Genomic DNA, 19,874 nt, shown 5'->3' with positions numbered 1-19,874 from the left:
CAATAAAGATACTCTGCAAAAATCAAGACTTTAGGTGCTGTAGTTTTGTCAAAATCTGAGATTTTGAATAAAACGCAGGAACCGTTGTTTTATTATTATGATGGAAATATTAGTTGAACACGTATGCACAGTATTTACACGGCATGCGGAATACACATACATACACACCGTATTACAACTGCGGGAGTAACATGCATTGGCGCTATAGCTAAAATAATAATTTCTCGATCATGAGAGTATGAATGTACTGCCTGCACTGCGTAATGTCGCAAGTTTAGTGGAATGACACGATACACAGTGTCATCGCCCCGATATCTTCATGGCAGAAATCGCCATGGTAGGTTGAATCCACCGCCACGCATAGCCATTTTGTATCGACCTGTTTAATAGTTTTGAGTCGCATTAATGGGCCGAAGGACATCTGACTAAGGCTACTGACAATAGCCCCGATTAGCTCGGTTACTGACCTCGCTGTGTGTCAGTTGAGCATGGTACACCATAGGTCATATGCTTTTAGTCTACCTTCACGATTGGCCTATACACTGCGCTATATAATTCGGCACATATAAATCAAAATTATTGTCAGGTTTTGACTCAAGACGCACGGTTCTTTTTCAAGACGCAAGCTAACGACTATCATATCTGTTCAAAATATATATTCAAGTGCAAGGAACCACATCTGGTTTCTTTATACGAAATCATTTACGGGAGATATTCAGCATTTTCAACCCCGGTATCCAAAGATTTATCGTCTGAATATCAATCGTGCATAGCACATCCACATGTATCGATCCTGTGTATTCATTTCAGTGTCTCTTGCTGTATAGTGTAATTTAATATTAACCGGGCGATGTCGGTGTGCGATAGCGCAATTGATTGTGCACACACAGGAAATGCAGTGCTACCCTAAGCGTGTGTGGTAGGCATTGTACGCCGATGCAATTGTCATTGCGTGCCTATTAAGTTCTCATGATCAAGAAACTATTATTTTAGCTATAGTAGTAAATTCCAATTTTCTATGCTTTACCTCACTTGTTCGGCTCAAAATTAAGAGGGCACATATCTGACAGTAAAAGCTAACATTTTATGGAAAATAAATACTAATCTATTCTTACAGATATGTTATAATATGGGTTTAATCAACAACCATAACCTTTGTTTCAGATCATACCTTGAAGCCATGGGCGCTAATTTGACTTATCATGAACGCCTAGGGAGCGGGTCCAGTGGTACCGTTTACAGATGCACATGGAAGTCAAAGGAATTTGGTATTATTGAAGCTGCTGCCAAGAAGATTAAAATTGATGGAGAAATCAAAGAGAAACAAAAACGTGAGATAGAGTTCCTCAAGAAACTTGATCACAAGAATATTATCAGGTATTATGATGCAGTAATAGAGAGAGAACATGTAGCCATTGTAACTGAATATGCTGCTAAAGGGTCCTTGTATGATTATCTCAAAGATAAAGATAGACTTCCAGAAAACCTCCTTCATTCGTGGATCTATCAACTGGCTTGCGGAGTTAACTATCTCAATCAAAACAATGTGGCTCATTGCGATTTGAAATCGACCAATTGTATCATAATGACTGATGATGTCATAAAGATTTGTGATTTTGGTATTGCAAGAGACCTTACCAGTAGCAAGACCACAAGGAGTGCCATCAGAGGAAGTGTGAAATGGCAGGCACCAGAGATATTTGATGAACAAGTACTTTCTCCAAAAGCTGCTATATATGCATTTGGAATCATTGTTTGGGAAATGGTATCATGTGAAGAACCATACGAAGACTTTCTACCTGTGAGGGTCATCTACCAAGTAGTAGCGAATAGACTCCGTCCAACAATACCTGACGATTGTCCCCAATTCTTGAGAGAACTAATGGAGCAATGCTGGCTTGAAGATCGCACAAAGAGACCAGAAAGCAGTGAAATAGTGAGGCGAGTATGGCGTGAATACAGACCTAGACTTCCTGATGCTGATGAGCCTAACGAGATTGATGGTGGGTAATCTATTTTTAGAGTTAATTCAATGTAGTAGATCCTGTGTCATATACTGGGGTACCCAAAAAGGTGGTATTGTTACATTTTGATGTGCAGCTTGGATTTCAAAACACTGTCTCTTGAGTATTTCTTCACTTAGAAGATTCAATTAGGTCTTAAATTGAGGCTAATTTATTCTATATTACTCATGTTTTTAACCTGTTTTAAAATAATTATTTTCTTATGATGTTTGGCATGAAATGTTATGTGCCAAGGGTGGTTGAGGATTAGGGGGAGGGATTCATATCGTAAATTTGATTAAAGGGCAGAGTAATGGGAGAGAACATGGCCCTTTTTGAGCATCATTATTTCTTAATTGTATGTCCAAAGTATATAAAACTATACATTTTTGGAAAGGAAATGAGTCAAGGAGTCTCATGGTGACGTCAGATGGGTTCAAAAATCTCTAGTTTTTGAAAAAATCACAAAAATTCACTTTTTTACCCCAATTTTTTTGTGACCACTTAGAAAAAAATCCGTTCGGAGTAAAAAAAATTCAGTTAGCTTTTCATGAAGAAGAGATATGAACTTAGGGAAGGTTTTTTTATTTTTTAGATATTCATCTCTTTTTTCGAAATATTGAAAAAAACATGTGAAAAAAAAGTCATTTTGTCACTCTATTAAGCTAAAAATTGCACGTAATGGTGTATATTTTTGTTTAAAATAAATATTTTGAAAAAATGAGAAAACCTCCCCCAGACTTTGATGTACTCTAAACGATTGCTTGCATATTTTTCGAGTTATCATGTAACAAAAATCGTGCAATATTGTCAAATATGAACTCTGAGAAATTGATGTTTTTGTAAAAAAAATGTCAAAATTACGCACAAAACGTCCTTATATTTTAAAACGGTAAGACTTTCACGCTTGTAAAAGCTGTAACTGGTGCATGGTCTAAATATGCATCTTTTTGCACCAATGAATCTATGTCTGTTTTCAGTGCGCCAAAATTCAAAATAATTAAAAAATCTAAGTGGCATTTTGACTGCAAATTTTTGTTTTGTTTACACCACATTTGTTGGCGTTAACAACATACCGAATGCGCCTTGACTGTGTTGGACATACGCGCAGAGTTGCTCCGCGTCACGCCACGCGAATCACGCGCATAATCACAATATTTCGCATTCGCACATTCTGACTCATTATTTCCCGCCAATTTACTAAGCTGTCTTGAGCCATGTGACTGTTTAGAGTTGAAACGAGTAAAATAAATCAAGCAAAAATACGAGTAAATATTAGCAAGTTGTATTCTATCAGTTTCAAGTGAAAGAATACATCTTAGTGTTGATAAATATCAAGAAATCTCAAATTCGGGCGTGGATGGATGTGTCTTCCATTACTCTGGCCTTAAAACCCCCATTAAAAATTTGAATCTAGTAGAAAAATTTTTAATGAACTCCCAGACATCTAAACCAAGTTAATACAGAAGGTCATTTAAAAGACTAATACTTGCTCAGAATGATTGTAAATGTGGAAAAAAGAGGTGGGGTTAAATCCCAGCTACTTTGTGATTATTTTTGCCCGCACTCTCTCATTTTTTAACCGATTTCCATAAAAAAAAAAAGGTGTCAAAATGCTCAGGAGGATGAACCACTTCAAATGAGACGTGTAGGTAACATGTTTGAAACATTTCATTTTTTTACTATATGTAACACAAAGGTACCCCAGGTTGAGACACAGGACCAGTAATATTCCAAGCAAGAAATTATAGGGTACTTGAAACCTCTCAAACAAGCAGATTAGTAGATAAACAGAGATTTTAAACAGTTCTCTCAACAAATATTTGACTTACTTGATATTTCATCCCACATCCATTTCATCAGAAAGTGAGGTAGTGCGGTAAACACCTAGTCATGTGACCCACAGGGTAACCCATGGTCACATGACTTGATGATCGGTTTGTAGACGCCAGATAGCACATGTCTTCCTTTGTCTTGGTTAAGGTCGGGGTCCAAGGCCACTATGTAATACGCTTCCTTGATGCCCCTCTGAAGCCATCTCGAGTTGGAGTCAAGCACTTTGATATTGTCGTGTTAAATTTGTGTTCATCAGAATTGTGGTGAGCCCCTACAGAGGAAGATGGCCTTTTATTAGTAGTAACTGCCTAATTTGTTGTATGCCCCCGCTGTACTTGCTTGTTCCATATTTGATAGTTAAGAAGACTTTTGCATATTTATTTTAATCCTTGTTGAAATAACAAAATTGAATTAAGTAGTTTGTCAATGACTATTATTTCCCTTTCCAGGGTTGGAGTGGAAGTTGAAGCATGAGATATATTCTCAGGGACAACTGCAGTTTTTGGCTAGTGACCGCCTGGCTATTATCACTAGACTACGCAGTGTGAAAGTGTATCATGTGAGCAGGAATGACACACATCTACTGTACACCCTAACATCTGATGAGTGGAGAGGAGGTGATCTGAAGGGTGATGTGTATCCATGGGATGTAGCTGTGAGTGAGTCTATGCCTAACAGCATATTCGTGATAGCCTACACAAGTTCCTACGTCTATGAATTCCCATGCCACGAAGCATCAAACCATGTAAAGAAATATCAGATTCATGATGGGAATATGTGGCCAGTGTGTATTGTAGCTAATGAAAATACAGCTGTGATAGGTTTAATTGATAGGGATACATTGGTAGTTTGTCAATTGCCAGGGTTTACACAGCAAAGGGTTTTAGACCTTAGTAATGGTTTCCATCCATGGGATCTCACTATCAGTACAGGTTACTTGCTGGTAATGGATCGCTATGAGATGGTTATCAAACCGTTGAGTGATATCGGTCAGAATCTGTGTAGCATAAAACCACCTGATGGTTGCGCATTTCAAGCTGTATCCTATAGGAATGATGCAAGGCAGTTATATGTTGCATGTTATCATAAGGGGAATGGGAAGGGGTGTGTGTACAAATACACCTGGGAAGGAAATGGCACACCAGAGTATCACAACACTGGAAGTGTCATTGATAATTTGGGTGAGGTGTGGGACGGACAGTTGTCAGTCACATCAGCTGGGGCACTTGCTGTATCCATGGGCACCCACTTTTATGCTGTAGTAGAACAAAGTCCACATCAAGGAACACAAATATTTGTTTTAGAATAAATAAGTTCTGCCATACATACTGTATAAGATTGTATTATATCTTTTGTAAATTTTGCCACGGTCATGGAGGCGTATCAAAAATAGGAACATGCAAACCTCTATGTTAAGAATTAATTACATAAGCAAATTGCACAATTTTAAAAGCCTTACAACCACAAACACATAATAGAACAGTGCATGCAGTATCTGATAAAATGGAAAGTGCAAAATGAATGTTACAATATAGGCACCCGAGGAAAATACAGTACCCAAAATACATAAGGTACCCGTAACTTTACATCCTCTGTTTGCCTAATTAGACTAAATATAATATACCAAATAAATTAGACTAAATATATCATCTGATCCTAATATTCTGCAAAATGATTTTAATACTAGCCTGAATAACATTACTGATTGGTTCCAGGCAAACAATTTAACTCTAAATGTAAAGAAACCTAAACTGATGTTTTTGGAACAAGGAAAACTCTTCATAAGTTTAACAATCTCTTGTCTATGGAAATGAAAAAATTGAAAGAGTTGAAAGGTATAGATATTTAGGAGTTACCAGAGGGCCCTTGTGTAAAGCAGTGCTGGTCCACTGATCTTGGCTACCCTCTTTAAATATGTCTGAAATAAATAAAATAAAATTGATTCACATCTATTATGGAATGAACAATATAAATTGTTTATCTAAGCACATAGGAGTTATTCATAAAGCAATACCTTCCATGGAAAACTGTTAAAATGCTTTCACAAGCCCTTGCCATTCCTCATTTTGACTACTGCAGTTCTGTTTGGTCCAATTTCAATGCCTATCACAATAATGAGCTCCAGATTTTGCATAATAAGATGGCCCATGTTTTGCTCTCTGCAGACATCATAACTTCAAGACAATATGATGAACGACCTCTCGCAAACATTGCTCCTGAGTATCTTTCTTCAAATTTTATTTCCACTCATTCTACACATTCCAAATGCACAAGGGGCCAAGCTCAAAACAGTTTGGTTGTTCCAATATGGAAAAACCTCTTCTGGAAAGAAAACTTTTCTTTATAGATCTTCATATCAGTTGCTTGGAACAAGCTTCCTCTCAATCTCCGTATCAATTTTAATTCAATGAGTTTGGGCTAATTTAAAAATGCAATTGGTCTGTAAGTTTTGTATAATAATTTGAGATAAACATTGTTGCATTTTGTTTCGTATCATGTTTAAGTCCTTCAATTTGTATAATATATATTTCTTATATTCTTATTATCATGTTCATGTACATAATGTTTACACGATCTGGTATTTTTGTTTCTATTTTCTTAAGTATTTTATTGTTTTTTTACTCCATATTTTTACCTTTATCTCAGTTTCAAATTTGCCACCTTTGGCCCCCATGGACCAGATCATGTCACATATACGAGGGTCATTCAAAAAATTCTCAAAAAATGTCCTACACAAAGCATATATCACTTTAAAAAAAACAACTTGCAAAATTGGTCCTGCAACCACTTTTACATTCAAGGTCATATCTTTGAAACTGTTTTATCATATGTAAACACCAAATAAGGGTTGAAAATACATTTTAAAATATCACCACATTCATTGGAACCTGCTATTTATCGGACACCCTGTATATGTGATCTGATATGTGATCAAGCAAAATCAGTCAGAAGTTGGATATATTGATTTTCAGATATAGCCAAATAAACACAATAATATCTTTTGTTGCATATTGTTTTGGAAACACTTCAACTGGAACTATATGTTCAATTTTAATGGAGTTTGCTGCAAAATGTAGCTTTGCAAATACTTTATACAATCATTTAAAAAAAACTGAGAATTGAATATACCCGACTTCAGACTGATTTGTGCTTGATCACTTCACATATTGTTTATTTTAATATCAATAAGTTTAGACAGTTTTGCTAGAAAAGGTAGCAGTGAAGAATTCTTTATATTACTGATATGTCTTGTAGTCCTTGTTATAAGAATAAAAAGTTCTGTGTGGTACATACAATGTTCTTGTCATGGTCCTATTGTGAACTTCATATGTCAAAAACTGGAAATAAAACATCTTGATTTCAAGAAATTTCAGAAAATAACTTCATGCAAATGAGAACTTTTAAGTTAAACTTAAAAGTTAACTTAAAAGTTAACTTAAAAGTTAACTTAAAAGTTAACTTAAAAGTTAACTTAAAAGTTAACTTAAAAGTTAACTTAAAAGTTAACTTAAGTTAACTTAAGTTAACTTAAACTTAAGTTAACTTAAGTTAACTTAAGTTAACTTAAGTTAACTTTTAACTTAAGTTAAGTTAACTTAAGTTAACTTAGTTAACTTACTTAAGTTAACTTAGTTAACTTACGTTAACGTAAGTTAAGTTAACTTAAGTTAACTTAGTTAACTTAAGTTAACTTAAGTTAACTTCAGTTAACTTAAAAGTTTCCTCTATTGTTTGGTATTATCTGACCTGGCAATGAAATCCTATAAAAGTGCATATTAAAGCAAAATGACCAAAACGGTTAACAACTTTTATTAACATGGCAAAATAAGCTTTAGGGGTGGGAGTTGTGTAGTATATGTGATACAAGAAGTATACTATCTTACTTCAAACACCATTATATTTTGTATTATATTGTACTAAGTTAATGCTGAAGTGAAATAAACACCCACCTTTTGTGCCTTTTCCACCAATAAATGCATTTAATCTGCCTGTATTATTCATGTGTGTGTTCGGGTAGGACGTTCTGGGGGGATAGTCCTCCTTATGATATTAGTTTTATTTAAAGCCATATTACAACATTTTTAGAGAGGATAGCTATTCATAAGCACCCATATCACATCATACAAACACCCATACCAGAAGTAGATACCTACCTACATCAGCAATATTTTTATTATATTTTTGGGAGTATCTTCAAGATGCATCATTTTATATTGTTAGATGACATTTGGAGAATACATTATATCTTTGGTGAATTTTGTCCATTTTGGTCCAAAGCAGGTGAAATTTTACATGGGAAATTGTCAATTGTCCAAATAAAATATACATCATATCAGCAGTAAATAGCTACGGTGATTTAACCACACATCCATATCAGCAATCAGGATAGCTACTTCTTCATCACTTCAATAGTAGATAGCCATTTCAAAAATATACATATCACCATTTCATCAACACCCATATCAGCAGTAGATAGCTACTTCATCAACACCCATATCAGCAGTAGATAGCAACTTCATCAACACCCATATCAGCAGCAGATATCAACTTCATCAATACCCATATCAGCAGTAGATAGCTACTTCATCAACACCCATATCAGCAGTAGATAGCTACTTCATCAACACCCATATCAGCAGCAGATATCAACTTCATCAATACCCATATCAGCAGTAGATAGCTACTTCATCAACACCCATATCAGCAATAGATAGCTACTTCATCATCACCCATATCAGCAGTAGATAGCTACTCCATCAACACCCATATCAGCAGTAGATATCTACTTCAACACTCATATCAGTAGTAGATAGCTACTTCATCAATACCCATATCAGCAGTAGATAGGAACTTCATCAACACCCATATCAGTAGTAGATAGCTACTTCATCAATACCCATATCAGCAGTAGATAGCAACTTCATCAACACCCATATCAGCAGTAGAGAGCTACTTCATCAACACCCATATCAGCAGTAGATAGCAACTTCCATCTGCACCCATATCAGCAGTAGATAGCAACTTCATCATCACCCATATCAACAGTAGATAGCTACTTCATCAACACCCATATCAGCAGTAGATAGCAACTTCATCAACACCCATATCAGCAGTAGATAGCTACTTCATCAACACCTATATCAGCAGTAGATAGCTACTTCATCAACACCCATATCAGCAGTATATAGCAACTTCATCAACACCCATTTCAGCAGTAGATAGCAACTTTATCAATACCCATATCAGCAGTAGATAGCTACTTCATCAACACCCATATCAGGTAGCTACTTCATCATCACCCATATCAGCAGTAGATAGCTACTCCATCAACACCCATATCAGCAGTAGATATCTACTTCATCAACACCCCTGGCCCTATCAGCAGTAGATAGCAACTTCATCAACACTCATATCAGCAGTAGATAGCTACTTCATCAACACCCATATCAGCAGAAGATAGCTACTTCATCAACACCCATATCAGCAGTAGATAGCAACTTCATCAACACCCATATCAGCAGTAGATAGTAACTTCCATCAGCACCCATATCAGCAGTAGATAGCAACTTCATCATCACCCATATCAGCAGTAGAAAGTTACTTCATCAACACCCATATCAGCAGTAGATAGCTACTTCATCAACACCCATATCAGCAGTAGATAGCAATTTCATCAACACCCATATCAGCAGTAGATAGCTACTTCATCAACACCCATATCAGCAGTAGATAGCTACTTCATCAACACCCATATCAGCAGTATATAGCAACTTCATCATCACCCATATCAGCAGTAGATAGCTACTCCATCAACACCCATATCAGCAGTAGATATCTACTTCATCAACACCCCTGGCCCTATCAGCAGTAGATAGCAACTTCATCAACACTCATATCAGCAATAGATAGCTACTTCATCAACACCCATATCAGCAGCAGGTAGCAACTTCATCAACACCTATATCAGTAGTAGATAACTACTTCATCAATACCCATATCAGCAGTAGATAGCAACTTTATCAACACGAATATCAGCAGTAGATAGCAACTTCATCAACACCCTTATCAGCAGTAGATAGCTACTTCATCAACACCCATATCAGCAGAAGATAGCGACTTTATCAACACCCATATTAGCAGTAGATATCAACTTCATCAATACCCATATCAGCAGTAGATAGCAACTTCATCAACACCCCTGGCCCTATCAGCAGTAGATAGCAACCTCATCAACACTCATATCAGCAGTAGATAGCTACTTCATCAACACCCATATCAGCAGTAGGTAGCAACTTCATCAACACCCATATCAGCAGTAGATAGCTACTTCATCAACACCCATATCAGCAGTAGATAGCTACTTCATCAACACCCATATCAGCAGTAGGTAGCAACTTCATCAACACCTATATCAGTAGTAGATAACTACTTCATCAATACCCATATCAGCAGTAGATAGCTACTTCATCAACACCCATATCAGCAGTAGATAGCAACTTCATCAACACCTATATCAGTAGTAGATAACTACTTCATCAATACCCATATCAGCAGTAGATAGCTACTTCATCAACACCCATATCAGCAGTAGATAGCAACTTCATCAACACCCATATCAGCAGTAGATAGCTACTTCATCAACACCCATATCAGCAGTAGATAGCTACTTCATCAACACCCATATCAGCAGTATATAGCAACTTCATCAACACTCATATCAGCAGTATATAGCAACTTCATCAACACTCATATCAGCAGTAGATAGCTACTTCATCAACACCCATATCAGCAGTAGATAGCTACTTCATCAACACCCATATCAGCAGTAGATAGCAACTTCATCAACACCCATATCAGCAGTAGATAGTAACTTCCATCAGCACCCATATCAGCAGTAGATAGCAACTTCATCATCACCCATATCAGCAGTAGATAGCTACTTCATCAACACCCATATCAGCAGTAGATAGCAATTTCATCAACACCCATATCAGCAGTAGATAGCTACTTCATCAACACCCATATCAGCAGTAGATAGCTACTTCATCAACACCCATATCAGCAGAATATAGCAACTTTATCAATACCCATATCAGCAGTAGATAGCTACTTCATCAACACCCATATCAGCAATAGATAGCTACTTCATCATCACCCATATCAGCAGTAGATAGCTACTCCATCAACACCCATATCAGCAGTAGATATCTACTTCATCAACACCACTGGCCCTATCAGCAGTAGATAGCAACTTCATCAACACTCATATCAGCAGTAGATAGCTACTTCATCAACACCCATATCAGCAGTAGGTAGCAACTTCACCAACACCTATATCAGTAGTAGATAACTACTTCATCAATACCCATATCAGCAGTAGATAGCAACTTCATCAACACCCATATCAGCAGTAGACAGCTACTTCATCAACACCAATATTAGCAGTAGATAGCTACTTTATCAACACCCATATCAGCAGTAGATAGCAACTTCATCAACACCCTTATCAGCAGTAGATAGCTACTTCATCAACACCCATATCAGCAGAAGATAGCGACTTTATCAACACCCATATTAGCAGTAGATATCAACTTCATCAATACCCATATCAGCAGTAGATAGCTACTTCATCAATACCCATATCAGCAGTAGATAGCAACTTCATCAACACCCATATCAGCAGTAGACAGCTACTTCATCAACACCCATATCAGCAGTAGATAGCAACTTCATCAACACCCATATCAGCAGTAGATAGCAACTTCCATCTGCACCCATATCAGCAGTAGATAGCAACTTCATCATCACCCATATCAGCAGTAGATAGCTACTTCATCAACACCCATATCAGCAGTAGATAGCAACTTCATCAACACCCATATCAGCAGTAGATAGCTACTTCATCAACACCTATATCAGCAGTAGATAGCTACTTCATCAACACCCATATCAGCAGTATATAGCAACTTCATCAACACCCATTTCAGCAGTAGATAGCAACTTTATCAATACCCATATCAGCAGTAGATAGCTACTTCATCAACACCCATATCAGGTAGCTACTTCATCATCACCCATATCAGCAGTAGATAGCTACTCCATCAACACCCATATCAGCAGTAGATATCTATTTCATCAACACCCCTGGCCCTATCAGCAGTAGATAGCAACTTCATCAACACTCATATCAGCAGTAGATAGCTACTTCATCAACACCCATATCAGCAGTAGATAGCTACTTCATCAACACCCATATCAGCAGTAGATAGCAACTTCATCAACACCCATATCAGCAGTAGATAGTAACTTCCATCAGCACCCATATCAGCAGTAGATAGCAACTTCATCATCACCCATATCAGCAGTAGAAAGTTACTTCAACACCCATATCAGCAGTAGATAGCTACTTCATCAACACCCATATCAGCAGTAGATAGCTACTTCATCAACACCCATATCAGCAGTATATAGCAACTTCATCAACACCCATTTCAGCAGTAGACAGCAACTTTATCAATACCCATATCAGCAGTAGATAGCTACTTCATCAACACCCATATCAGCAATAGATAGCTACTTCATCATCACCCATATCAGCAGTAGATAGCTACTCCATCAACACCCATATCAGCAGTAGATATCTACTTCATCAACACCCCTGGCCCTATCAGCAGTAGATAGCAACTTCATCAACACTCATATCAGCAGTAGATAGCAACTTTATCAACACCCATATCAGCAGTAGATAGCAACTTCATCAACACCCTTATCAGCAGTAGATAGCTACTTCATCAACACCCATATCAGCAGAAGATAGCGACTTTATCAACACCCATATTAGCAGTATAACACTGTGTATACTTTCAGTCATCTGGGATTTGATCAATTAGTGGATAATTAAATCTGGTCAACCAGAAAACTCACATTTTGGTCAGATGGAATCACCGACGCTTCGCCAAAACCTTTGGCCTTCAGCTGGGTGGATGATTTAGGGTCATCCGAGGTCAATCGATGAGGAAGTTGCTTGATGACCCGAGCCCAACCATGTGTCAGATTCACTCTGACGCCCCCGCTCCTGTGGAGTGGCGGTTGTTCGGCTCGTATCCACACTGCTTCTTTGACTCCCCGTTCGTACCAACGGGGTTCACGATCCAAAATGACAACGTCGTCAGTGTCAAAACTGTGACCACTGCCCTTAAGGTGTTTGTAGACAGCTGAATCGTTACTTGAACTGGCGCGTCTATGTTGGGACATGCGACTCTGCAGTGGTTGGCCAGTTTCACCAATGTAATGTTCTTGGCACCCCTGATCTTCAGCGCACTGGACACCATACACAACACCACTTAAACGGCCCTTGGGCTGTTTGTCCTTTAGGGTGTACTAGCGACTGCCGCAGGGTATTGGTTGGCTTGAAGTGTGTAGTGATGCCGTGATCGCGGTAGATCCTCTTTAATTTCTCTGAAACATCCCCATGGTAGGGGATGGTGACAAAAGTCTTGGTACCAGAAGACGCGGTGGGTTCGCTGGCTGGATTAGCGTCATTCTCACCACGATTTAGGGCCTTGTCAATTGCCCAGTCTTTGTAACCACACGCTTTCTAGGCGTGGTGCAAGTGTTGGTGCTCATTGATCTTATCAGAGTCCTTTGTGATGATGGTATCGGCCCTGTGATAAAGAGTATTCACTACACCGAGTTTCTGGACCAATGGATGATTAGAGCTGAACTGCAAATATTGATCAGTATGTGTTGGTTTGCGACATACAGATTCTGAGCGAGTGCGATCTTGGTTGACAGTAACCAAGCAATCCAAAAATGGAAGTTTATTGTCCGTCAGACCTTCTTGGGTGAATTTGATGTTATTATCCACTTGGTTAATATGCGCAAAGAACTTGTCGAACTCCGAAAACTTGACTATAACCCAAGTATCGTCAACATAACGATACCATTTGGAAGGTGGAGATCTGGGGTAAGACGACAAGGCACACTGTTCAAATCGCTCCATGTACAAGTTGGAAATAATCGGCGACACCGGGAGCCCATCGAACAACCATGACATTGTTGGTAAAAGTTATTGCCATAGCTGAAGTAAGTATTGTCCAAACAAAGGCTCAACAATTCACAAATCTGATCTCAGGGGGGGCCGGCCAAGATTGGCTGAATTTTGACGTTGTCATTGGTTTTACACGTAAACACAAAAATGTCTCAAATTATTCCAAAACTGTACGTATGTTATTAAGCACTATTTTATCAGTCTAAATCCGTTGAGGTTCGCCAGTGAACCTCATTGTAAGTACTGTTTTTTTGAATGTTTTGTATGAATAACGCACTGTTTGTTTATGATATATACCTAAAATTTCCCTCATTGTGTATCACGGTTCTATTGGTCTAATGGTAACGGGTCTCGCCTGCGGTGCATAGGGTCCCGAGATCGAGTCCCGCTGACTCCGGCTATTTTTTTTTTTCTTCACATTTATTTTGAATCCAAAAATATTTATTTTATGTGAAAATTTATACATTCACTGAGAAATATATTTTGTGCATTTTTTTTTCTGTAACGGGCCAATAGAGCTAAAAACACAACTCAGCACGGGCGTCCAATGTCCAGGCAGTGTTGCCGTCATATTGTCTGTTTTGTTTACGATATTGGCTGTTGCCACAGTGAATAATGTAGTCCACCATCGTCTGTCTGATCTGGCGACAAGTCTGTGCGTTCGGACAAAGACTTATCCTCCTTCAAAACGTCCCGAACCGCGAGTACCGCGTCTGCTGGAGGGATGCTCGTGAACAAGGCAGTGACGTCGAAGGATGTAATCGTCTCGTCCGCGTCCACCACAATACCCTGAATTTTCTCCGCGAAGTCCTTTGAATTCCAAATATGATGTTTCGATTTGCCAACCAAAGGGCCTACGATCTTAGCGAGGTACTTGGCAATGTTATAAGTAACCGATCCTATGCTGCTGACAATAGGACGTAAAGGTACACTGGCCTTATGAACCTTCGGAAGTCCATAGAAGGTAGGTATAGTTTCAGGCGTGGGGTATAATTGATGTTTCAATTTAATGTCAATAACCTTGTCTTTCTCCAAGAATTGGTTCAACTTAGCCGCGATCTTGCGTTTAATACCACTCGTGGGGTCTTTATTGAGGGGGTATAAGTCTTTGTATCCCTAACAACTCTTTAGCTTTCTTGTCATAGTCTGTCGAATTCAACACCACTGTGCACCGACCCTTATCAGCTGGAAGGATGGTAATGTCTTTGTTCTTTTTAAGACTTTCCAACGCAGTAAATTCAGCTTTAGACAAGTTATGTTGGGGGGGTTTAGCGCTGATGACACTAGCACTTACCCGCGATCTCAGTTCTTCAGCATTAGCTGGTCCCAAACGAGCATTGCGAATCGCCGATTCAGTGGCAGTAATGATATCAGTCACTTGTACACGCTTGGAAGTAACGGCGAAATTCAAGCCCTTTTCCAATAAACTCTGTTCGTTAGACGATAGCGGACGGTCTGAGAGGTTCTTAACCCATCTATCTCTGATATTGTGAGCGGATTTATCCTCTTTACAGCGCCAATTGGTGTCTTTATCGGCCCTGCCGGACGAAGCAAGTCTTCCGAATTTTGCTACCTGCCTTGTTTTTGTTTTCTCGTGTTGCGATAACTGCGCATGTGCGGTGAACTCCTGAACCCTTTTGTATGTTTCCAATGGCAACTGAGTTTCCAACTCGCCGGAAATTTCTTCCTTTTTGGTATTTAACTTGTTGATCGTGTAGTTAATCTGTCTTATTCTCTCATTTAATAATTTGCGTTCAGTATTATGGAGAATCTTCTCTACTCGCGATCCTTTGATCGTAGATTGTAATCTGGCGCTACGAGGTATTACATCAGCGTGTAGGCACCGTAGAGAAAAACGTAAATGGTTACGATAGTTAGCAACTTTCCTCGATGTTTTCTCGAAATCCTTCGTTAGTTTGAGGCAATCCTTGCCGTATTCCTTTCGAATAACACTGTGTATACTTTCAGTCATCTGGGATTTGATCAATTAGTGGATAATTAAATCTGGTCAACCAGAAAAACTCACATTTTGGTCAGATGGAATCACCGACGTTTCGGCCAAAACCTGAAGATCAGGGGTGCCAAGAACATTACATTGGTGAAACCGGCCAACCACTGCAGAGTCGCATGTCCCAACATAGACGCGCCAGTTCAAGTGGCAACGATTCAGCTGTCTACAAACACCTTAAGGGCAGTGGTCACAGTTTTGACACTGACGACGTTGTCATTTTGGATCGTGAACCCCGCTGAGTACGAACGGGAGTCAAAGAAGCAGTGTGGGTGCGAGCGAACAACCGTCACTCAACAGGAGCGGGGCGTTAGAGTGAATCTGTCACATGGTTGGGATCGGGTCATCAAGCAACTTCCTCATCGATTGACCTCGGATGACCCTAAATCATCCACCCAGCTGAAGGCCAAAGGTTTTGGCCGAAACGTCGGTGATTCCATCTGACCAAAATGTGAGTTTTTCTGGTTGACCAGATTTAATTATCCACTAATTCATATTAGCAGTAGATATCAACTTCATCAATACCCATATCAGCAGTAGATAGCAACTTCATCAACACCCCTGGCCCTATCAGCAGTAGATAGCAACCTCATCAACACTCATATCAGCAGTAGATAGCTACTTCATCAACACCCATATCAGCAGTAGGTAGCAACTTCATCAACATCCATATCAGCAGTAGATAGCTACTTCATCAACACCCATATCAGCAGTAGATAGCTACTTCATCAACACCCATATCAGCAGTAGGTAGCAACTTCATCAACACCTATATCAGTAGTAGATAACTACTTCATCAATACCCATATCAGCAGTAGATAGCTACTTCATCAACACCCATATCAGCAGTAGATAGCAACTTCATCAACACCTATATCAGTAGTAGATAACTACTTCATCAATACCCATATCAGCAGTAGATAGCTACTTCATCAACACCCATATCAGCAGTAGATAGCAACTTCATCAACACCCATATCAGCAGTAGATAGCAACTTCATCAACACCCATATCAGCAGTAGATAGCTACTTCATCAACACCCATATCAGCAGTAGATAGCTACTTCATCAACACCCATATCAGCAGTAGATAGCAACTTCATCAACACCCATATCAGCAGTAGATAGCAACTTTATCAACACCCATATCAGCAGTAGATAGCAACTTCATCAACACCCATATCAGTAGTAGATAGCTACTTCATCAATACCCATATCAGCAGTAGATAAAAACTTCATCAACACCCATATCAGCAGTAGATAGCAACTTTATCAACACCCATATCAGTAGTAGATAGCTACTTCATCAACACCCATATCAGCAGTAGATAGCAACTTCATCAACACCCATATCAGCAGTAGACAGTTACTTCATCAACACCAATATCAGCAGTAGATAGCAACTTTATCAACACCCATATCAGTAGTAGATAGCTACTTCATCAATACCCATATCAGCAGTAGATAGCAACTTCATCAACACCCATATCAGCAGTAGACAGCTACTTCATCAACACCAATATTAGCAGTAGATAGCTACTTTATCAACACCCATATCAGCAGTAGATAGCAACTTCATCAACACCCATATCAGCAGTAGATAGCAACTTCATCAACACCCATATCAGCAGTAGACAGCTACTTCATCAACACCGATATTAGCAGTAGATAGCAACTTCATCAACACCCATATCAGTAGTAGACAGCTACTTCATCAACACCGATATTAGCAGTAGATAGCTACTTCATCAATACCCATATCAGCAGTAGCCAGACAATGAGGGCCGATAGACTGCTGCGTTATGGAGCACAACCAAAGACACAGGAGAATATTTATCATGAGTCTGACAAGATAAGAATGGTTTAATTTTTCAGTTGTCACTACAAGTATACCACAAGTATGTGCACATTGTAGACGACGAATGTTATAATCTAAATTCTAATGGTTTCCTTGAATTGTGCTCATGTAACAACAGGTAGCCTTTCTTAGAAAGGCCCAAGACAAATTACTGTGTTTAGTGGGTTATTAATTAAACACTTGTCTTTTTATCTTAGTTTGAAAACAATATTAGTTCTTTTGGTGACAAAATCTCTCTGACAAGTCCATCATAAATATATTGCAATATCATCAGTAATATAATTTTTATTTGTTTCTTTGGTGTTATTGGCAAGTAGGTTATTAAAAAAATACATTTTTTTGCTGTTTTTTATCTCAGTGTGAAAACAATATTATATTGCTGACAGAGGCTCTCTTTGACAAATCTATATTACAAATATTAAAATATCATCAGTGAAATTATTTACAAATAGTATGCACCATGATCAGTACTTATATCATTGTTTATAAAATATACTTTTAACTTAAAATATTATTCACACCATTTATAAGTTTTGTGAGGAAAAGTATTTGTTTATATTTCCATGACTACAGTGATTATATATATGATTAAATCACATACGCTTATAAAACATGATAATATTATAAATACTGTGACTTGCATCCACAATCAATAAAGTATGTGTTTAAAAATATCATTCATTCATATACAGTATAAAATCTTGCCACAAATGAATGATAGCGAGTGCATGGGGACATTCACATAACTTCTGTTTATAAAATTATGCAAATTCAGCTAAATATTTTTAAGTTCAATGAGAGTGAGGAGATTATCACAATATTCAATTATTTTTACATTTGAAAAGCTGATCATCATCAATTTTCATTTTCATCCAGTCATCATCATCATCATCATCATCACCATCACCATCACCATCGTCCATCACCATCATCATCATCATCATGAAAGATACATGGTATCAATGCCACAATTCATAGTTTATACGAAAGACTACATTATTTACATCAAGGCATTATACTATGAGCATTATTTAAATAATTGTATAAAATATAGTTTATAATTAATATTAATTTATATTTATATTTTTTAGCCGTCTGTCCCATCAGCTGTTTTTGTATTAGTCCATTTCATGAGATTGCATAATTAATAATCAGACATTACAAAATAGTACTGTTTGTTGATTCCTGGAGCATTGATATGATTTAGTGGCCAATAGCCTATGATACAACTCCAACATAAGGGCCTGGGATACTTCAGTTGGTTGGAGCACTGTGCACTGGTTCAAATCCCACTTCAGCCCACTTTCTTGGTATTACCATCAAGTAAGCATACATAGAGTTAGTAATATCAAGACAGGATTAGACAGCTTACAGAATAAAGCTGTCTAATCCCTCAATGACGTCTTGATAATGGGATAATTGTGTATAATATGCTCACAAGAATGATAGACCATTTTATTTGCTCATCCATTTCATTTGCTTTATATACATAATGTGAAACATTTGGTGAATGATTACACAGACCCCCCTCAAATATTTGGGTGATAAATGGTTGCCATCCTCAGTTTTTTCTCTGGGAATTCCAACCTTAATTTCCTCTTGGATTATAAAATTGTATTTTTCCAATATTCCTGTTTTATCTTACTGGTTCTCCTCATTGTGTTATCATTGCATAGAAGGTTAGTGGTTGGTGTACTTTGCCATAGACAATTCAATGTTACATCAACTAACAAGCTCTGGATTACATGCACAGTGACAAGTCAAACTGTTCCTCTTTTTTGCCACAAACATTACCAAAGATTGGTCCAGCACATTGGGCTATTCCAGTTGAAATCCATACACCCCTATAGATGACATGACCTTAACATTCCACACAGGGAGTGTAGATTTCAGATAGGGCTAGCTGAATGGGTGACTCCATTTGAAATCTGCACCCCCTGTGTGGGAGATTAAAGTCATATCACCCATAGGCATGTATGAATAGCCCATTTTATCTGTCATGTCACTTGTAATGAAATAGTACATTGAAAAACATTTCAACTGTATCCAATTGATCCATTCAATGTTGCACCCATTATCCATACACAGAAACAATGGATACAACATAGAATTCCAAAG

The 19,874-nt window shown here is 38.1% G+C and overlaps 2 protein-coding genes across 2 annotated transcripts; both read right to left on the bottom strand.

Annotated features, from left to right (window-relative positions):
• Nucleotides 1–13,437: 13,437 nt before the first annotated feature.
• LOC140149603 (uncharacterized) lies at nucleotides 13,438–13,842 on the bottom strand. Its single transcript, XM_072171682.1, has one exon. It carries the CDS (start codon nucleotides 13,840–13,842, stop codon nucleotides 13,438–13,440), a length of 405 nt encoding a protein of 134 aa, XP_072027783.1.
• Nucleotides 13,843–14,977: 1,135 nt separating this feature from the next.
• LOC140149602 (uncharacterized) lies at nucleotides 14,978–15,862 on the bottom strand. The gene has a single exon (XM_072171681.1). It carries the CDS (start codon nucleotides 15,860–15,862, stop codon nucleotides 14,978–14,980), a length of 885 nt encoding a protein of 294 aa, XP_072027782.1.
• Between the last annotated feature and the right edge of the window lie 4,012 nt (nucleotides 15,863–19,874).

Source organism: Amphiura filiformis, chromosome 4 (genome assembly GCF_039555335.1).
Source record: "Amphiura filiformis chromosome 4, Afil_fr2py, whole genome shotgun sequence".
In the NCBI taxonomy this organism is placed as follows: Eukaryota; Metazoa; Echinodermata; class Ophiuroidea; order Amphilepidida; family Amphiuridae; genus Amphiura; species Amphiura filiformis.
This window is presented reverse-complemented; position numbering and strand designations above follow the sequence as displayed.